Genomic DNA, 19328 nt, shown 5'->3' on the forward strand with positions numbered 1-19328 from the left:
ATAGCCAGGGAAGGATGTAAACAGGACTGTGAAGGACCGCGAAGGCTTGGCCTGCAACCATGGGTTTCCTACGAGATGAGAAAGCACAAAAAACTCCAGGGAAGAAGCCAAGTTATTGACATGCATTGATGTTACATGAATGCATACAGATGGAGAGGAGGAGGAGGACAGAGGAGCTCAGTGCATCATGGGAAGTCCCCCAGCAGTCTAGGCCTATAGCAGCATAACTAAGGGCTGACCCAAGGTGAGCCTGGTCGGCCCTAACTATAAGCTTTGTCAAAAAGGAAAGTTTTACACCTACTCTTAAACATAGACAGGGTGTCTGCACCCTGGACCGAATCTGGAAGATTCAAAGTCAAAGTCCAAAGATATTCAGTTTACTGTCATATATGACACAGAAAACTATCTAATCATCACATCTGAGAGGCTGAAATCAGCAAACTTGTGGTATTTTTGCTTTAAAAAATTACTTGTATGATTATTTGCTTATCAAAATAGTTGCCAATTAATTTTCAGCAACTATTTTCGACGGACTAATCGATTCATTGACTAGTCGTGCAGCTCTAAACATATACTACTGATATAAAAATGTTATCCAGACTCTGTACAGTGTGCGATTAAAATTACAGGCGATGTTGAAAGAAGCACACAGACATTAACTAGCAATACAAAAGTGTAAAAATACTGCATTACAAGCAAAAGTAATGCAGTATTCAAAAAGTACCTAAATATTATTAGGAAAACTTACAAATTTTTCACAAGAATGGCCTCTGTGATTGGTATATTATATATGATTTGATTATTATTACTACCTAATACATAAGCAGCATTATACCATTTCAGCTGGTTGAGGTGGAGCTGGTTTTAAATATTTTAAATACCGTTGGCTTGTTTAATCTATAAAACATTTTATAAACTGAAAAAAGGTTTTGAATCTGCAGATTAACTGTAATAGATGTTTTCCATATTACCTTGAATCGAGTAGAAGCATAAGAAAAAGGAAATACTCAAGTAAAGCACCTCAAATTGTTGTTACTGTACAAACCACCACCGACCTTGACTGCGATGTGTTATCTTATTAGATTACTGTGTGCAGGTAATAATCATACTGCCATGGCAACAGAAAGAGCATACTTTGAAACAAAGTTACATAAAAAGGGCTAACTGATACCTTTGGTCTACTTTCATGCATGGCCGAGAGTCTCGACACCAAAGCTGAAACTATCTTGCAATGATGCAGGAAAAAAAAACAACACAATCCACTTCCTCTACAAGTCAGTTTCAGATTTATTTTTCAAATGCAGGCAAATCTGTGACACTAGAACAAATGTAAAAAACATCCCAACTCATTGACTTAAGGTTCTTTTTTTTAATCTCTTCATGTCTTTATACTCTCATCATTTATAAAAGTGGCATCACATCTCTGATTCTACCAAAACAAACTACAGTGTGTTCTGTCCGCATGGTACCTTACAAATATGTACATATCAGTAAATGCATATAAAAAATGTTGTGTTTGTATCGGATGCTGCTGTCTGTTTTCAGATATACAGTCGGCTGTTGAGGGTATTCCCTCCTCAAGTGCAGGATTAGTCAAATGTTTCCATGAAATGTTTTAGTTCCAGTTCTTGAAAAACTGCTTGAAGATGATGGTTTCTTTCCCCTGCGGCAGTATCTCCACCTGAAGAACAACACAGAGCTCATATTAACTTTTACAGCTTTACTGTATACATAAAGAAACTACAATAAACACACAGGAGGTGATAATAAAAAAACCTGTAAATGATCATTTAACATCTTAACAAGCTGGTGTTTATAGTGAGATATAACTGCTATGAAAACATTTACAGTAAGAATGGAATCAGTGTTTCCTTTATGAGGACAGGAAGAAAACCTCAGGTTCATTTTTAGAAAGAGTTAGTACCTGTGTTTTCATCTTGGGGTACTTCATTTGTTCAATGAAGTTATCCGCCATCTGTAGGGCCACCCGCTTCTCCTCCGCATTTGCTCCGTTACCTGACATGTAACAATGAATGGTGTTAATACTGGCAGTTAAATCAAATCACCAAGTTTGTGTTCCTGCTGCAGTATGTACACTCTTTATATAGTTGGAGATGAACCACAGCTGTAAAGTGCTGCCGTTGGTTGAAAAATGCACATGGACTTCAGGTATTCTGTTCGGTCTAACTCTGCTCTCCACAAAAATACTAAATGGCGGTGCACATGACCAGGGAGACGAATGTGGAGAGCATGTAAAGTTAAAGGATTAAATGATTCATGAAGGGACAATTACCAAACAAATGTGCTCTAATGATGCGATATTCAGGGTTGTAAAGATTTATTCCGACAGCACGACATGTACAAGATGGACAGATGATTGACAGGGAAGAAGGTAAAACACGGCATATTTGAAATATGATGAAACCTGTCTTGCTGTCAAGTTCACTATCATTATAGAGTGAGAGATTTATGCCTTTTGTGTCTAAAAACTCTGGCAGTCATATGCTATTTTTCTTGCATTTTTCATTTCCACATTAATTTACTTGTTGTTAATAAAAAAAAAATATTAATGGGCAGGGAGGCATATCTTTTTTCAATGACAGAAAAAGTTTTTTTATAGTGCTGTTTTATAAACACAATAAACTTGACATCACTCGGTTATAATGGATGATATAATTTGGAGTTATTAGTCACAGCATGGTACACTTTAATTAACGTGCACTTTTATGTTTCACAATTGCATTTGCTATAGTTTCAGTTGTCAGACTCTTCATTAGTCAGGTATGTATCCCATTTAGTCCAATACTCTTCTTCCTTTTCTTTCTGTAATCTTAAACTGAATGTCATATTGTGCAATATATACTGTTTACAATATCTATCCATTGGTTCGGGGTGGGAGGCTCTTTAAGAAGCAGCGTCTAAAGTCACAAGTCAAAAGTTTGAAAGTCACTGCTACAGGACATAATACAAAATATTATATGTGGACTTACTGCAGCGCAAATATGCACAGCTGTATTATGTGGGGAAAAATAAGCAAAAATGTAATAAAAGTAAATATCAAATGAGACTTTGCATCAGCAGATACTCAATATTAAAAAAATACCCCCATTGATCAGGAGCACCAGAACATGATCAGGACTTTTCTACATGTGTCGAAGCTCTTTGACATTCCAACAAAAAGTGTTTATAACAGTCACTCTGGGTTTAAGGCCTCCTGGATACCTTTGCTGCTCTGTTTTGTTGTTCTTGTATGTTATTATGTTACATTCTCCTTTGAAACTGAAGTCTCCGAAAGAAAATATATCCTAACCGACATTTCTGTCTTTTTCAGGTGAGTTCATGTGTCTTTGTTTGCAGTAACAGCAGCTAATGTCAAGTTAGATTTGACGACTGTATATTTTTTATTTTGAAAATGATAAAATATGTAGAAAATATAAAAACATATAGTATGTACTGCACAATGAATAGTGAAACATTTGTGGACACTTTAAAGTACACATATCCAACTGTGTCCTCAAACTTACCTCCCTGTGAAACTGTCAATCATTATTTTTCACAACACTCATTAAAATTTCATCCAATTAGATACTGAATATCGCTGGCATCTAACAACTATCACTTTCCCTCGGTATGCATTTCAGGCGGCAGAAGTCTGCTGGTTTGGGGTCAAGTCGTATTTCCTCACCTTTCCAGACGAAGATCTTTCCGTTGGCACCGTTGTCCAGAATGAAGCAGTCGTCACGGACCAGCAGCTCCTTGGCAAACGGGCTCTTCTCTGACACTTTGGTCATCGTCATGGAACCTGTCGCATCAGACACCTGTGGAGTAAAAGGTAAACAGGTTTTATTTTGCATTTCACTTAAAAAAACAAACAAACAATCATATCATAGTTTGATAAATCGCTGAAGTTACCTTGTAGAGGGAGGCAGAGTTGGAGGCGTCTGCTTTGGTGTCCTCTTCTGGCGTGCTTTCTGCCAGCTCTGGCATCTGCCCCAAGACCTGCTCATCAACAAAACAGAAAACATTAAAACACATTTTTGGCAGTATCCCTTGCTCGAGAAACACAAATTATGTCCACTTCAAGTAAATTTCAAATGTCACCTGAATAAAATACTTTGACATGACAGGATAGTTCTTAAAGGCACTCTATGCAGGATTTGTCAGTTGCTGTTTGTAAACACACCATTCAAAGTTGGCCCCTCCTCCCCAGCTCAGAGAGAGGGAGCGGCGGTAGCGACAACAAAGCCGTGAATGTGATAAATAAAATGTTCTTTTCAGATTCTTTTCACGGCGGTTGTGTTCTAAAGCACAAATAAACAAGCCCACACCTCCGCATAGCTGTCCGCTGTGACCTCTCTGCTCTGCGTGTGTGTAGCTCAGCCCCACCCTTGGTCAAACAGACACACAGACGCAGAGCGGAGCAGAGGAGAGAGAGACGGAGACAAAACTGGTACGAGCCCCAACCTCACACCCTGAACACTGATATTGGCTGTGGCCTACACACCCACTGCCCAAAGGTTGACGCCCAGAAGTGTCCCAAACACAGCAAAATAATAAGAAAATACAAGCAGAAGGCAGGGTCTTTGCAGATGAATACACTGCCACACACTTGTAGTGGGTCATAAGTGATGATTGAGAGGGATTATGTTTGTATGGGTCTATACATTGTTTGTTTTTTTAGGAAAACCCTGCATAGTATACCTTTAAAAGTGTGAGTTTACCTTGAGCATCTCCTCTGGCTCCTCCCCCTCGTTGGCGTCTACGATTCGGGCTTTTCCATGTCTGTCCGTGTCACGGATCAGTGAAGCGATCTCACGCACTTTCTGCTTCTCGAAGATGTTGGCCTGCGATCCGATCCACGACACGATGATCTGGAGAGCGGAGAGGCGGCAGCGGGTCAGCACAACGATGAGAAATTTGCACTTTTTTTTGAATGTAGTTTGCAGTTTTAAATGTGCTTCAGTTTCACGACAAGCTGTTTATTTTGTTGTGCACAGATGGATTTTAGATCACATAACTTTTTTAGCTATACTAAATATGCTGGATTGTGGGTGTCCTCACCTCTCCGAGGTCGAGGATGAAGCAGTCTCCCTTGTTAAAGCTGCTCCAGGAAAGCTCCACCTCCTTGGCACGGATGTTGCGTTTCCCTTTGATCTGGTACAAACGTTGCACCGTCCCAGAGTCCTGAGCCCTTCTGAAGCCTGACTCCACACCGCCGTCCTGTGAGGAAAGAGGGATATTCATTTAAAAACACTGGGTTTTTATATGTTTTTTTTATGTTTTAGGTCAGTTGACTTGCTGGTCAATGACACTGCGATTTTAGCTTTATCTGGTTTAACAAGCTTGACTTGGCATCTCTGTAAACTCATTAACATGAAGGCACTTTGGTACAGAGGCAATAATATCCGGGGTGCTGTAAAATGATAATCTAGCAATAAAAAGATGCTAAATAAAATGAGAGCTATGACTAAACAAAATTTTTGCTTTCAGTTTCCCACCTATGATTAAAATATGAGAAAAATGACTTTGCAAGTGAATCAAGTATAAATCACAATCAATGTATCACATTACTACTGTTGGATGAAAACCTTAGGTCTAAAAAAAATCTTTAAATATGTACATACTTGTTTTTAGATGGTAATACTTTACTTATCTTTAGTTTCTGAATAATTTCCAAAACTTTCCTGGAAAGATTTCAGTACTTAATTAAAAAAAAAAAAAAAACAGTACAATTTGTACACCTACAATTCATTCATTCTAATAGCGATTAATAATGGGGTTTTGCCAGGCATTTCTACTTTTCAGGTATCTGAGCATCTTGCCGGTTCAAGTAGCTTCTACAATCAGGTCTATCCCTGGTCCTCACCTTGTAGCTGACTCCTCTGGGGAAGAGCGCCATAAACTCAGGGGACTCATAGCCTTGAACCTGCCTGTGCTGAACGGGGTCACCACCCAGAAAGTTGTCCAGCGTGGTGGCCAGCATGGCGCACGCCACCTGCTCATCCCGAGACGACTTCTCACCTGTAACAGAGAAAGGGACGAGAAACCTTTTGATATAACTTGATGCAACTGTACATCCATGCAAAGAAATTATTTTCTAACCTTTTTACTTTAGCATAAAACATATTGGTGACATTTAGGCAGATAACTTTTGATTTCTTTTTGTTCATTGTTTCTGATTTATTCTTTTCTGTTGCCATTGTTTTCTGCAAAACTTTTGTTTTGTGAGTTTCCCCTGCTGTCCTAATTATCCAGTATAGACATTTGTCTATGGGCTATTGTGTCTCTCTCTCGCCCTCTCTCTTTCTCTCTCAACCCAACCGGTCAAGGCAGATGGTCGTCCACCTAAAGCCCAGTTCTGCTCGAGGTTTCTTCCTGTTAAAGGGGTGTTTTTCCTTGCCGCTGTTGCCAAGTGCTTGCTCACGGGGTAAATGTTGGATCTCTGAAAACTAAAGAGTACGGTCTAGACCTGCTCTATGTGAAAAGCTCCCTGAGATAACTTCTGTTGTGATGTGTTGTGCTATATAAATAAACTGACTTGTACAAAAAAGGTCAAACCAAGGTATTATCCCTTTCTTTGATCCTGGGTGACAACTTAAAAAAGGTCAAAACCTTGACTAACCTACTGATAAAAGAATTTTTGTAAACTTTGACAGAGCCAGACATTTGCTTTTTATATAAAATACAACAAAAATGATGGGGGCCATGTGATATGCTTAAAAGCTCCGGGGAAAAAAGCTAGTGAGTGGACTCTGAGTTGGATTTGTTTTGTCAAACTTATACTTCCAAGATCAAGAATAAATTTATATGCTTAACTCTTAAGCCAACACAGACAATTAGTCCTTCTGTGGATGAAATCATAACTGAGCTTGTAAATTAACTTGATGAAGAGTGAAGTGTGTGCGATATGGTTAAAGCTCTGGAAAGAGGTAGTAAGTGGACCTTGAGTTGGGATTATTTTGTCAAACAAAAAACTGTTGAAAATGAAAGTCAAGTGGCCTTTTGTGACTTTATTTTTAGCACCCTGTGATTCTTTCCATGGTAGAGGGAGATGAAGTGAAGACAGAAAATAGAAATACAGAAAAAAAATGAGAGAAGAGACACCTGAGAGAGAATGAGGAAGTTAAAAATGTCAAAAAAGGAGAGGACAAAGAGCTGCTGACAGAAGTGATCGGTCACAGAGACAAAGAGATGAAAAGCGTGTCGTCCAGTAAACATACAAAGACAACAAGGTGGTCACGGGTTGTAAACAAGCGGGAGGAGGGAGGGATTGTTTCGGAGAGACGCATGCTTGGGCAAAGAGAACCCTCTCCAAGCTGTGACAATCAGCTTAGTGTTACCTAAGCACCGGATACATGCTGGAAACAACAGCCACATTTGAGTACTGTAACAGTATTCCTGCATATTTAATGGGCCCTGCTCAAAAACCATCCCCGTTTCCCTCGGGAGCTCTTTCCCCTCTTTCTCTCATCGTCCCTCTTCTATCCAGCCTCTCTCTCCTCGCACAATGATGCAGCAGGTCAGCGCTGTGTCTCGTGTGTCATCACCATTAGTGGCAGGGTTATTAGCTTTTCAACCGCAGCACAGGGCCAGGATTAGGTGTGTAGTAAGCAGCGGACATTGGTTAGCTTGTTTACTTGGAGAGAAGGATACGATACTTGTCCTATTTCTACTTTACTCCGTCCAGCAAAGTCATAACTACATGGTTCACAACGAGCAGCAAAGTTTCCACTCATCTCCTGTCAAGGGCTTAAAATTCACAGATTATTATACAAAGTATATCACGTGATGTATCATGTACACTGCATGTTCTGGTGTACATGTATGTCCAGCTGCGTGTTGTTCTTGCAGCATTTCATTTGTCTATTAGCTCTCGTGTCGTCCTGTGAGTTGGGGTTGATGTAAATTTCTGCAAGTCAAATTTCAATCTCTCTTTGGTGAATAAAGTCTCTTCTAAATTATTTTGATTATCTCTTATTTTCTGATTCCGATTATATCTTCTCTGTTATTCCCAATACCTCTTCTCATTATACTGATTATCTCTCCTTTGCTGAATCTGGTGATCGCTTCTCAATTATTCCAATCATTTCTTCTACTCTGATTCAGATAATCACTTGTCAATAATTCTGATAACCTTTTCTCAATTATTTAGATTATCTCTATTCTCTGATTCTGATGATCTCCTCTCTTATTTTATTCCAATTATCCTTTCTTAGTTATGCTGATTATCTCTTCAGTTAATCAGACTATCTCCAATTATCTCTTCTGAAATATTTGCATTATTTTGATTATCTATTCTCTTTTTTTTTCTGATTCTCTTCTTCTCTGATTTATAAAAGAAAAAGTAAGTCTTCAGTGAAAACTAGTCTTCATTGTGCTTTTTCTTTTGTAAAAAAAATAAATAAATAAGTTGATTAAATATCAGTGGCCTCCCAATACTGGTTGATTTTTTAATTTGCATGTGGACAAGCAGACTCTTTTGAAATTTCTGAACTGTAGGAATTTTATCCAACATGTTACTCAGCCTTCTCAGAGGCCACATTTTAGACCTTGTAATCATCCACGGCCTGTCTGCCAACATCTCTTTAGCTGTGGATGTATGATTGATCATTTCTGTGTCTCTCTTACGGTCAAGTGTTTTATACAACGTGATATTCCAGAAAGAGCTGTCAGCAAACGCTATCTTACTACGTAGACTGCGAGTTTTATTGATCTCTTACGTAACATTCCCTGCAGATATTTGGCACTCCTCTTGTGATTTTATTGTAGATAGTTGATAACAGTAAACTACGGTCAACCCTTGACACAGTGCCCCCACTAAAACGGCAAAGGATAACATCTAATCTGAAATTAAACTAAAGATAATCTGATGAACAGCAGAAAGAAAGTGGAGAAAGAATAAATTAATAGCAGTGTGTCTACCAACTCCAAATGTGAAAAATTTGTAGTCCACTTCAAAGATCAAATAGACACTATTAGATCAAATTTATGTCAACGTCAGCCTATGAATCTTAATACCCCAGAACCTTGTTTTTATGTGAGGAAACACTGGAGAAATGTGTCCTAGTTGATGCTGAGATGCTTGGCAAAGTTATTTCCCAATTAAAACCTGCAACCTGCTTTTTAGATCTCATTCCCACATCCTTTTTTAAAACATTTTATAGCTTTTTTGATGAAGATTTACTCAACATTGTAAACTATTCTCTTTAGATGGGTGTTTTCCCCACTGCTCTTAAGACCGCCATAGTTAAACCTTTTCTGAAGCGAAACAATTTAGGTCCCTCAATTCTTAATAACTTCAGACCAGCATGCATAGTCTGATTGGCATTTCTGGTACTGTTTTTAATTGGTTAAAATCCTATCTTGCCCATTGAGAATTTTTTGTAAGCATGGATGAATATTCATCTAAAAGTTATAAAATGAATTGTGGTGTTCCTCAAGGTTCAATTTTAGGCCCTAGACTTTTCAACCTTTACATGCTGCCACTTGGAAAAATCATCAGGTGGCCTGGCAGAAATTTCCATAGCTATGCTGATGACACACAGCTTTACATTGCCATGTCTCCTGATGACTCTGGGCCAATAGATGCCCTTTTTAACTGTATTTTAGATATCAAGTTATGGATGACAGTGGATTCTCTACAGCTCAATCAGGAAAAAACTGAAGTCTTGGTTATTAGTCCTGAAGCTCAAAGAGACAAACTCAATGCAAAACTGCAAGCACTGGCATTAAAGTTAAAAACTTAGGAGTTATCTTTGATTCAGACCTCAGTTTTCAACCTCACATTAGACACATGAATAAGAATGTATTTTATCTCCTCATGTACATTGACAGAGTGCAATTGTTTCTCTGAAGCCAACACAGAGACACTAATGCACGCTTTTATTACCCACAGGTTTGACTACTGTAATGCTCTATTTTTTGGTCTCCCTATAAAGAATATAGCTCAATTACAATTACTTCAAAACTCAGCTTCTGGATTGATTTTAGGATCCTTTTATTGGTTTATAAAGCTCTTAATGGTGTTGGTCCTACCTATTTATCAGATTTGGTTTTAGCCTATGAACCCTAAGGTCTTCTGGTAGTGGCCTTTTAATTGTCCCTAAAGTCATTCTCAGTGATCCCTTTGAATCACGTTGGGTAGAATTATTTTGTCGACAGCAGATACACATTACATCATCCAGATGTTTCTCTACTCAGTGGCTACTCTCAGTCTCTCACCTATCCACATGTGGAGGTCAGCTCCCAGTTGACCACGGTGCTCCAGCACCAGGTAGGAGTCCCCGTTATAAAAGGCTCCCACCTCAGAGGGATCCAACAGCACGGCCTTCATCTTCTCCACCCTCCACACCCGCAGGCCCGGCTCCCGGACCTCTGGACTGAACTGACCTGGTGCTGCTTTGAAGGGGAGCATGCTGTGGAAAGAGGAAGAGGGGAAAGATTGATAAGACAAAAGGAACTAAGACAAATGTGTGGAGAAGGAAAAACATAGCGGGGGATGGATTCCTACAGTCACCACAGACTGTTTGAAACATTTTACATTTGTCTGGTGGGTTACACTAATTCCTCTACCACACAAAGAGAAGTTAACTGAAAGAGGATGTATGAATAAATAGCATTTTGTCACCGTTTCCATTTGGGAGAAGATGCCTGCTTTTTGGTGAGTGTAAGGTGAATTAAAAGCAGAAGTTAAACCCACACAGTTCTGACAAATGAGGGAAGTGCCCACAACTAGTCACAGTCAGAAGACAAGCAACGGAAGTCAGAGACATGTTTTTAAATTAAGCTTCCCACCATGTGTGAAGGTCAACTGACTGAGGAGAGTTAGTCTCGAGGTGTAAATGGAAGAAAATCAGTTAAGCTGCAAAGACCAGAATCACTTTAAAAAAGACAGAGATAATGATGTGGTTGATGTGATGAGCGTTATTACACCATGACTTGACACAAAATAAGAGCTTGTGTTGCAGCTTAAAGCTACATTACATCACTGTTATGCAACTGAACACCAAGTGGGCTCACCAACAAAACACTAGTGTCACTGCACAAAACAAGGTGTGGCTATATGCAGGCTGGATCATGTCACAGTTAGAGAACAGGCCAAGTATGGACTTGTTTGAATCACTCTAATGTACACCCTCTTTTTATTTTTATATATATATTCATTTATTTATCTCTTACACAATCACACAGGAAGAAGGACAACAGTGTACCAATTGCCTCACCCAACCACACATCTCTCTCTTCCTGTCTTCACTTTGCTATCTTTGAGGTTTAGCTGAGTGAGGTTTGTAGAGATACACGAATCACTTGCATGCTTCATTTCTTTCGGTTTCTCACTCTGTCCCACCATATTGTGATGTGGCCACAGGTGCTAGAATTGAGATACATTTACTGAATTTCTGGTAAGAATCAAACTTTCAAGAATCATAATCACACTTTTTGCTCAAATAACTTGGGAACAGGGACTGGAAAGATAGTGAAAAAAAATAAAAATACACAAGCCAAGCTACTACCAAAAACAAACATCAAAACCCACCCCAAAGTCTCTACCCTTACTGATACAAAAAAATTGGAAACATCTCTCTATAATCTAGATTGTAACCTTTATGAAGGTTGAATTTATTGCAGGGCTGTTGTATTAACTAGGTGCACCTAATAAATTGGCAACTGTGTTGTAACTGAGCTGCAACTGAGTGTAAATCTGGGTATTATTTTCATGAATAACCACCAGGTTACATTTCAGACTCAGCGGATTAACCATTTTTAGTCTGTAAAACATCTAAAGGTTGTAACATATGCTCATCATAATCCTAGAGCCAAAGCTGACATCTTCAAATTACTTGTTATACTGTATCTTATGTCCAAAACACAAAAATATTAAATTTATAATGATATAAAACAAATACAATGAGCAAATCCTTTCATTTGGGAAGCAGGAACAAGTGATAAATAAACAGCTAATCAACTATCAAAATTGTTGCTGAATGACAAAAAATTTCCAGCTCTGTCCAAAGCTCTCAGCCACATCTCAGTATTTATCATGTGACTTAAATGACCTGAGCAACTGTTGTCAATACTTCATATTAAAATATTTGACGCAATGGGCCTTTTTGACATGTCACAGCAGGAAAAGCACAGCTGTAAATAATCAGATTAAATGAAGGCTGATTTCCATTTAGCTGCTTCAGTTTCATGTTCCCTGTATTCTGCATGCAGGCACACTGTCATGACTTACTGGGACAATTGATTAGAGTGGAGCCATCGTTAATGATAATAGTAACACCTGCGCTTTTCCTCCTATGACAAGTCAAATGTCTGCTGTGAAAGATGTCGACTATCATTTTTAAAGCTCTTTGTTTTGATGTTTCTCACTCAAAAATCTTCTCAAAATATCTGCTGTAAAAAAACAACTTGTTAAATTTAGATTACATGCTTCTATAGACAATCATAAACCTTTCACTGGGTGATAACGCATAAACATTTAAAGCCTTAACATACTCGTGTTGTAGTGACGTCAAATAACATCTTCCCGAGGTTTAGCTTATTTTGATAAGAAAAGCGCTGGGCCTTATGGTTACATAAACTCTGTCAGGGTAATATAAACAAATAAATATAACAATCTTGACATATACTTGGGTGGAGCGTTTACTACACTTAGTGAGAGAGCTTTCATACAAGTCAGCAGTTTATGTTTCATTTTAGGTCCCACAGGCGCCAGGCAGTGACTATAACTGATAAAGTAGGACGGAAAAACAAACAATTAACATGATTATAATGATTAGAGCCAACTAAGGACACTAATCCACTATCTCCGAAACTGCTGCCGACTCCTCCTGTACTGTGTGTTAAAATGACTCTGTAGGCAGTAGGAAAAAAAGCTGAAACTGTTACCGCAAACTGTCAGCATTGTGGTCAACCAAACAGGATGACAACAGCATCTCCGCCCCTTTCCGTTTTTAAAGTTTTCCATTTACAGACAACTCGTACGACTTCCTCCCTTGATATCTAATATCAGTTAATACTTTCACAACTCTGTCATCAATAAACAGTTGCTGTTTACTGATCAGAACATGCCAGATAGAGGAGGAGAGGAAGTGAGGGTGCAAGGAAGAGGGAAGAAAGGGCTTGAGGGAGCACATGCAGGGGCCCCCGGGGGTTAAGGTTACAATGCTTGGACAGCCGCTCCAAGAGTAAGTAAGGAGGCAGAGAAAAAGCCCCGGTCCACTTAACTGTATGATCTCCCCTGGTACCTCCGGCATGCTGTCTGACTCCGGCTCCATTCTGCGTGTCCACTGAAGTGTGTGTGAACCTGTGTATGTGTGTGTGTATGTGTATGTGTGTGTGTGTGCGTGTGTGGTTGTAAGAGATCGAGAGGTCTGGCGAGGAGGAGTGTTTGCGCTCACCTGGCCTGGTTAGCTTATATGTGAGAGGTAACTGGAGCCGGTGTGATGAAAGCCTACCTGCAGCCTGTGGATAGGACGCCGTGTGGGGAGGGGGAAGTAGAGTCGGATTCCTGGTTCCTGGTTAAAGATAAAAACCAAGCGGATAATTACTGGGAGAGCAAGACGCTGGCTCCTTCATCTTTCCCCTTCTTCCCATCTCCTCCTCCTCCTTTTCCCTCGTCCTTGTCTCACAGTCTTGACTGTCTTTCCTCCTTCTACACAGATTCTCATTGATTTTCAGACTCTGAGGATTACAACGGCATCAACTATGAGATGCAGTCAACTATCATCTTCACTGTAATGTGTATATGAATAAAATGAAATCAAATATCATACACTACACTGTCTCTGTTTTCATTTTTACATATTTAACTTTAACTGAAGAAAGGCCAAACTTATTTTTCCAGCAACAAATATTAGAAATTGAAAGAATTTAAAAAGACGCAAAAAAGGAATTTGGACTTATTTGTTAAAGGGGACATGTGCTTTTTGTGATCTTGTGTCATTTATATACTGTTATGATGTTGGACACCTACGTTAAACATGGTTAAAGTTCAAAAACTTGAGGTGAACATATATTAAAATGCTCCCTGAAAGTCAAAATCCAGGGCTTCAGCCTGCTCTAAGTGCTCCGTTTGCAACGTTACCTCCTCGAAATGACGTCAGATTGTAAGATCGTGTGATGCCCACAGATGGCCGTCTGTTGATAAGATTGTAGCCAATGTTCACTGGCATATTTCATATCAGATTCAGGCTCGGACATGTATGGATGTATGTGAGAAGTTTCTATTTTGAGTAAAGAACGACAAAACATAACCTGCCGAGGGGCAGCCTTAAAGAGACAGGAGCTAAAACGGCCTGTTACAGACAGAGGCTGAACTGATGGGCTTCATAAAGGGTCAACATAAGATAAATAAGGAGTTTTTTAAACTGTAAATCATGCAAAGTTGTTCCAGAATAAAAAAAAACAGACCTGGAAATATGCATGATATGTCCTCTTTAAACACTACAGAGACATAAGTGACCTCATTGCAGACTTTGAATAGGAACAATATTTGGGCCATGATGATATTTCAGACATCCATAAGATTGTATCCTGAGAAGTGTGACTTTTCCTCATAATCTGTTATGAAAAAAATTCATAGAGGTGACAAAGGAGCTTTTATGTAAATCTAGGTACATCGTTGCTGCTTCTAATCTACTGTCATTGCCAGACAGAGCCATCCGGAGGTTTTAAACTCTCTACTCTCAGTTTTGTGTTTCATATTTTGAGCTTCTGGTGAGTCAGAGTCATGTGAAAAACAGCAACATGCTACGTCTGTGTCAACACTGCTGATATGCATCTATATTTATATGCCTGGTTACCTCAGCCACACATAAATACTGGTTTGCCATATTGAAGCAAATGTGAGGTATATGCATTCAGGTAAAATGCAATTAATCTCATTAATCTCTATAATCCAATCTAGTGATTTAAAGCAGAGTAACAAAGAGAGGAAACAAGTGATGAATAAAGTCAAATGTGAGTCTTGATAATGTCACCAAAAAGAAAACAAGGCAGCCGGAGAGGTTAGAAGATAGAAACTTGACCTTTAGGCCTTTTTGGCAACTGAAGCGACCTTTGGCGCCTGGTTAGATGGAGACACGGAGAGAGAGAGAGAGACAGAGTTTGGACAGAGGGCTTTAGATGGAGACACAGGGTCACAGATAGGCTGCAGGGGTCACTGAGTCAATCAGTCATTCATGCGTTGTTAAGCAGACAGAAATATGAGAGGAGACAATATGCGGGCGGACAGAGCAGCAGGCGTGGAGTGATTGGAGAGCAATCGGTCAATTGACAGTGAGTGTGTGTGTGTGTGTGTTTGTGTGTGTTTGTATGGCTGGATGCACTGTATGATTATGAGATTAGGACACTGAAATCAAGACAGACTGATGCAGACGGGGAGAAACTGAGAGGACCGGAGAACAAAGGCGAATGAGAGTGGAAATACAGTATATTATAAATGTTAAATTACACTTCTCCAGCTGAAGGAAAATGTGTTTTTAACCTATAACTGATATCAATACCGAGCTTATTCTTCTGAGGCCGCTCAGGGGTTGATTTAATACCCCACCCTAACTTAGAGGAAGTTGTGAAACACCGGTAAATAAGACCAGGAGGAGGTGTGTAGGAGGTGAGATGGGGAAAAGAGTAGGAAAGGAAATGAAAGGTCGGACTTTCCCTACTGATAACAGAAATGTGGAGCAGAGGATAAGCGCAAAGTTTGAATAGAGAGATGGATCTCAGAGAGAAGTGGAGTTTCTCTGAGGAGTCATTGTCCTGCTCAGCTGATTTCAGGAGAAAGAATGTGATGTGTGAATAGGAAAAGAGTGCAGGAGAGGAAAAATAGGGGAAAAAAACAAACAAATGCTGGGTAAAAGGCCGAGGAAGGAAAAAAAGAGGAAAAACAAAGAAAAAAAAGGATAATTCAAGTTGTTAAGGCTTACCTTGGAGAGTGAAGTAGCGTTGGGACGCAACACGTCGGAGCAAAGAGTGGAGAGAAAAGTGCTCATGCAAGGAGAAACATGTCCTAAACACACAATTTTTTTTCTCTCTCTCTCTCTCTCTCTTTCTCTCTCTCTCTCTCATACACACACACACACACACACGCACACAAAATATTTCCTGCCTCTGTCTGCGGCGGTCCAAGCCCAGCCCCTCTGACTCACTCACAAAAGACGCCAAAAGTGCGGAAACTTGATTGAATCAGAACTCGAGTGGAGGGAAACTTGAAACTAGACTTGATTGAGAAAATCATCGTCTATCGTGTGAAACCGATGCAACAGCTCATTTTAAACTTGATTTGTTAATATTTAAACTTTCATTAGATTGTTTTTTTTAATCAGAAATATAAAAATGATGTATTAAAAAACACAAAATTACAAAAACATAAGAGATTGTTGCTTTCTTGAGTTTTGTAACGTGCATATTTCTGCTAAAAGTTCTTTTCTAATATCTGTTTGATCATAATAATCAACACAAGGCTTTAAATAAATCATTATTTACTACTTATAGATAATGCTTCTCCTTTCAACAATCATTCACTCATTAATGACTCAATCACGAGGACTCCACAGTCAGTAAATATCACCACGGTAACAAGCTCAAACACACTTATTCGTCATACATGGGTTCTCCCAGTTAAACACACCCTTACCTGAAGCACAGTGGAGGCTGTGATCAGTATATGACGTACTCCCACAGGTTTTATCCTGTGTGGTCAGTGTGAAACCTGTGATTCAACATTTCCACAGGTTTATGAGATTACCCACCTTAAAAGTGCACTTACAAATTAGGAAAGACCTCTATGTCAGGGTGTGGATGGACTAGAAGTGAACTTTTTTTTAGCTGGGATTCAATTTTAACAACAAGAAATTCTTTAAAATGTTAAGCAAACTGAGAAAAAAGTCATACTTGACCAGTAATGAAGACAAATAGTTGTAGGTAATCAGTTTCCACAGAAGTTTTGAGTGTTTTGAGTTTATTCTGTTTTGCAGTTTTGACAGACAGACAGTTCAACTTCACCTCAACGTAACCTTTAAACCTCACTGGTCCGGCGTGAGTCGGTCATTTATGTTGTGAATGCAAACATTTGTCAAACTTACAAAACTTAATTCAAAATTCTGGTGAAAATCTCAAACTTTCTAAAGATACCAAGTATGTCAGCCTGCATTTTGGGGAAAACTATGAACAAAACATCAAGAATATTTGGATTTAATGGAAGTGCAGCCTTAAAAAACATGGAATCTTTGTTTTTTTTTCCCTCCATGTAAAGGTCATGCTCTTCTTATAACTACGATGAAAAGTTGGAGCAAGATGAAACAGAAAGTTTAATCAACTTAAAGGGGAAAACGGGGAAAACCGTTGATGTGTTCTCTGACTCAGACTCTGAAAGGCCTCTTGTGAAGAAACTAACACACCAAAGTCAAGTCCAAACTTTTGGACAGGGAGGGGCGATGTGACGACGGTTCACTTCCTGCTGGAGGAGAGTGATGTCATAAATTCTCCAACAATGAAAAACCTCTCCGTGAATATTAAAACACATTTAGGGTCGTCTGTATTTCAAATATATGCAGAGTTTGTATGTTTGTCCTCATCGTCTTTGAACAGCCACGACCTTTTAGGGTTCATTGTAAGCAACCAGACCGGCATAAATAAATATTATATTAAGTGGTGGCGATATAGCAACTGTTTTGTTATTTTACAGTTCTGCTGTGATGTTTTTAGATGCCTACCAAACAGCATGTCTGCAAATTCAGTGGGTTTGAGTTATTTATCTTGAACGATCTGTGATATAACAAAATTCAAGCAAAGTGAAGTAAATGTGTCAAAGCCACAAAGAAAAAACTTCTCCTTTACAAGTAGTCCTGACTCAAATTTAAATAAAAGTACATTTAGAAGCATTCTGTCAAAAGTAAACGTACACTTTATACAAAATGGCACCTTTTAGAGTGTTATGTTTATTATGTTTATTATTGTAATATCAATGATGATTCATTGATGTGTACATATAAGCAGCATTTTATTGTTGTCAAAGTAGAGCTCATTTTAACAACTTATACTGTTGGTTAGCTAGTTGGCTGGATTGTATATTAACTTTTAAATGTAAAATATAAATATGAAAAGTAGCTGAACTGTGATAAAAATGTGGCAAGTGGAGTAAAAAGTAAATATTTTCCTCTGAAATGTATGCAGTAAAAGTACAAAGTAGCATAAAACAGAGATACCAAAGTAAAGTAAAGTAAACCAACTGCGATAAAAAAAACCCATAAAAAAACATGTTTTACCTTAAATTCAGTTTTCAGAATGAGTTCAAGTTAAATCTCAAAAAACAGGTGATTCAGCAGTCAAACTCGCCTCTCAGTGTGAAAATGTTCAGTATCTGTTCTCAACAAACTATCTTGAGATTTCATGTTCCTGTTTCTCTGCCAGTTTGTGTCTGATGGACAGTTTAGCTTTAGGTGAGAGCGCCATCAAGAGGAAAAGTGTGTTTACCTGCAGCGCTCGCATTGTGGTACAGTGGTACTTCAATAAATGTACTGCTGTTGCTTCAATAAACGAGTATTTAATGTGTGGATGCTTTTAGTATCATTATAGAAAATTACAATCACACGTAGGAGGAATGAAGCACAATCAGTGTAATTAATTATATCTGTTTAATTAAGAAAAGTCTGTTAGTCTAGTAGTTCATGAAAAGAGTTAATGCTACTTTGCTAATCCAGTATTAAACATATTACATACAGTACATATTTTGTGTATTTTACATGTGTAAAAATTAACTACAAGTATCAATGTAAAAATGTGAAAATACTTTGTTAAAGTTTATGTTATATTATCAAGTATGATATTGGATTATTATTTCTGATTTATCGTCATGTAAGGATTATTTTGTAAAGTGCAGCTAATTTGAGCTGTTTTATATGCCGTTGAATAGTTTAACTCTTTAATTTAACACTTGTTAATGTGTCATATCGTTTTAAAGATGATCACATATTTTGTATATAAAATCTGAATCTACAAAGTAACGATAAATAAATGTAGTGGAGTGAATAGTATAATACTTGTCTCTGAAATGTAGTGCAGTAGAAGTATAAAGTAGTTTAAAATGGTAATACTCAAGTAAACTACAATATTAGTACAATACTGGAGTAAACCGACATATATTCAGCTCCCTTCACTTTATGCACTTAATTGTGTTGTAGATTTTATTTTAAATTGATTAAATTTACTTTTTTGGACATTAGTCTGCTCACAAAAACCGATAATAACAAAGTGAAACCATGTTTTCAGAAAATCAAAGACTGAAATCTTTAATTTACAAGCTTTGTGCACCTGCGTTTGGACCA

The 19328-nt window shown here is 38.4% G+C and overlaps 1 protein-coding gene across 4 annotated transcripts; it reads right to left on the bottom strand.

The window, feature by feature from the left end:
- Window positions 1–1269: 1269 nt before the first annotated feature.
- capgb (capping protein (actin filament), gelsolin-like b) lies at window positions 1270–16096 on the bottom strand. Of its 4 annotated transcripts, XM_067579651.1 has the most exons (10): window positions 15930–16096; window positions 13461–13520; window positions 10222–10415; window positions 5867–6021; window positions 5062–5220; window positions 4722–4871; window positions 3913–3999; window positions 3686–3818; window positions 1925–2016; window positions 1270–1681 (listed from the first exon to the last, which is right to left on the bottom strand). In XM_067579651.1, the coding sequence occupies exons 3-10, from the start codon at window positions 10412–10414 to the stop codon at window positions 1616–1618; spliced, it is 1035 nt and encodes a 344-aa protein (XP_067435752.1). In that variant the 5' UTR covers window position 10415; window positions 13461–13520; window positions 15930–16096; the 3' UTR covers window positions 1270–1615. The 4 variants fall into 4 exon arrangements, with proteins under 4 accessions (XP_067435752.1, XP_067435753.1, XP_067435754.1 ...); XM_067579652.1 differs by lacking the exon at window positions 13461–13520 and having other exon boundaries at window positions 15930–16064; XM_067579653.1 differs by lacking the exons at window positions 13461–13520; window positions 15930–16096 and adding an exon at window positions 13231–13394.
- Between the last annotated feature and the right edge of the window lie 3232 nt (window positions 16097–19328).

This window comes from Thunnus thynnus, chromosome 22 (assembly GCF_963924715.1).
Source record: "Thunnus thynnus chromosome 22, fThuThy2.1, whole genome shotgun sequence".
Taxonomy (NCBI): Eukaryota; Metazoa; Chordata; class Actinopteri; order Scombriformes; family Scombridae; genus Thunnus; species Thunnus thynnus.

Coding starts and splice junctions, on each gene's coding strand:
- capgb (XM_067579653.1), bottom strand. CDS start 13,280: ATGGAGCCGGAGTCAGACAGCATGCCGGAGGTACCAGGGGAGATCATA. Junction 6,022..10,221: donor TGACCTCCACATGTGGATAG/GTGAGAGACTGA, acceptor TCTCTGTTACAG/GTGAGAAGTCGTCTCGGGAT. Junction 1,682..1,924: donor ACCCCAAGATGAAAACACAG/GTACTAACTCTT, acceptor GTTGTTCTTCAG/GTGGAGATACTGCCGCAGGG.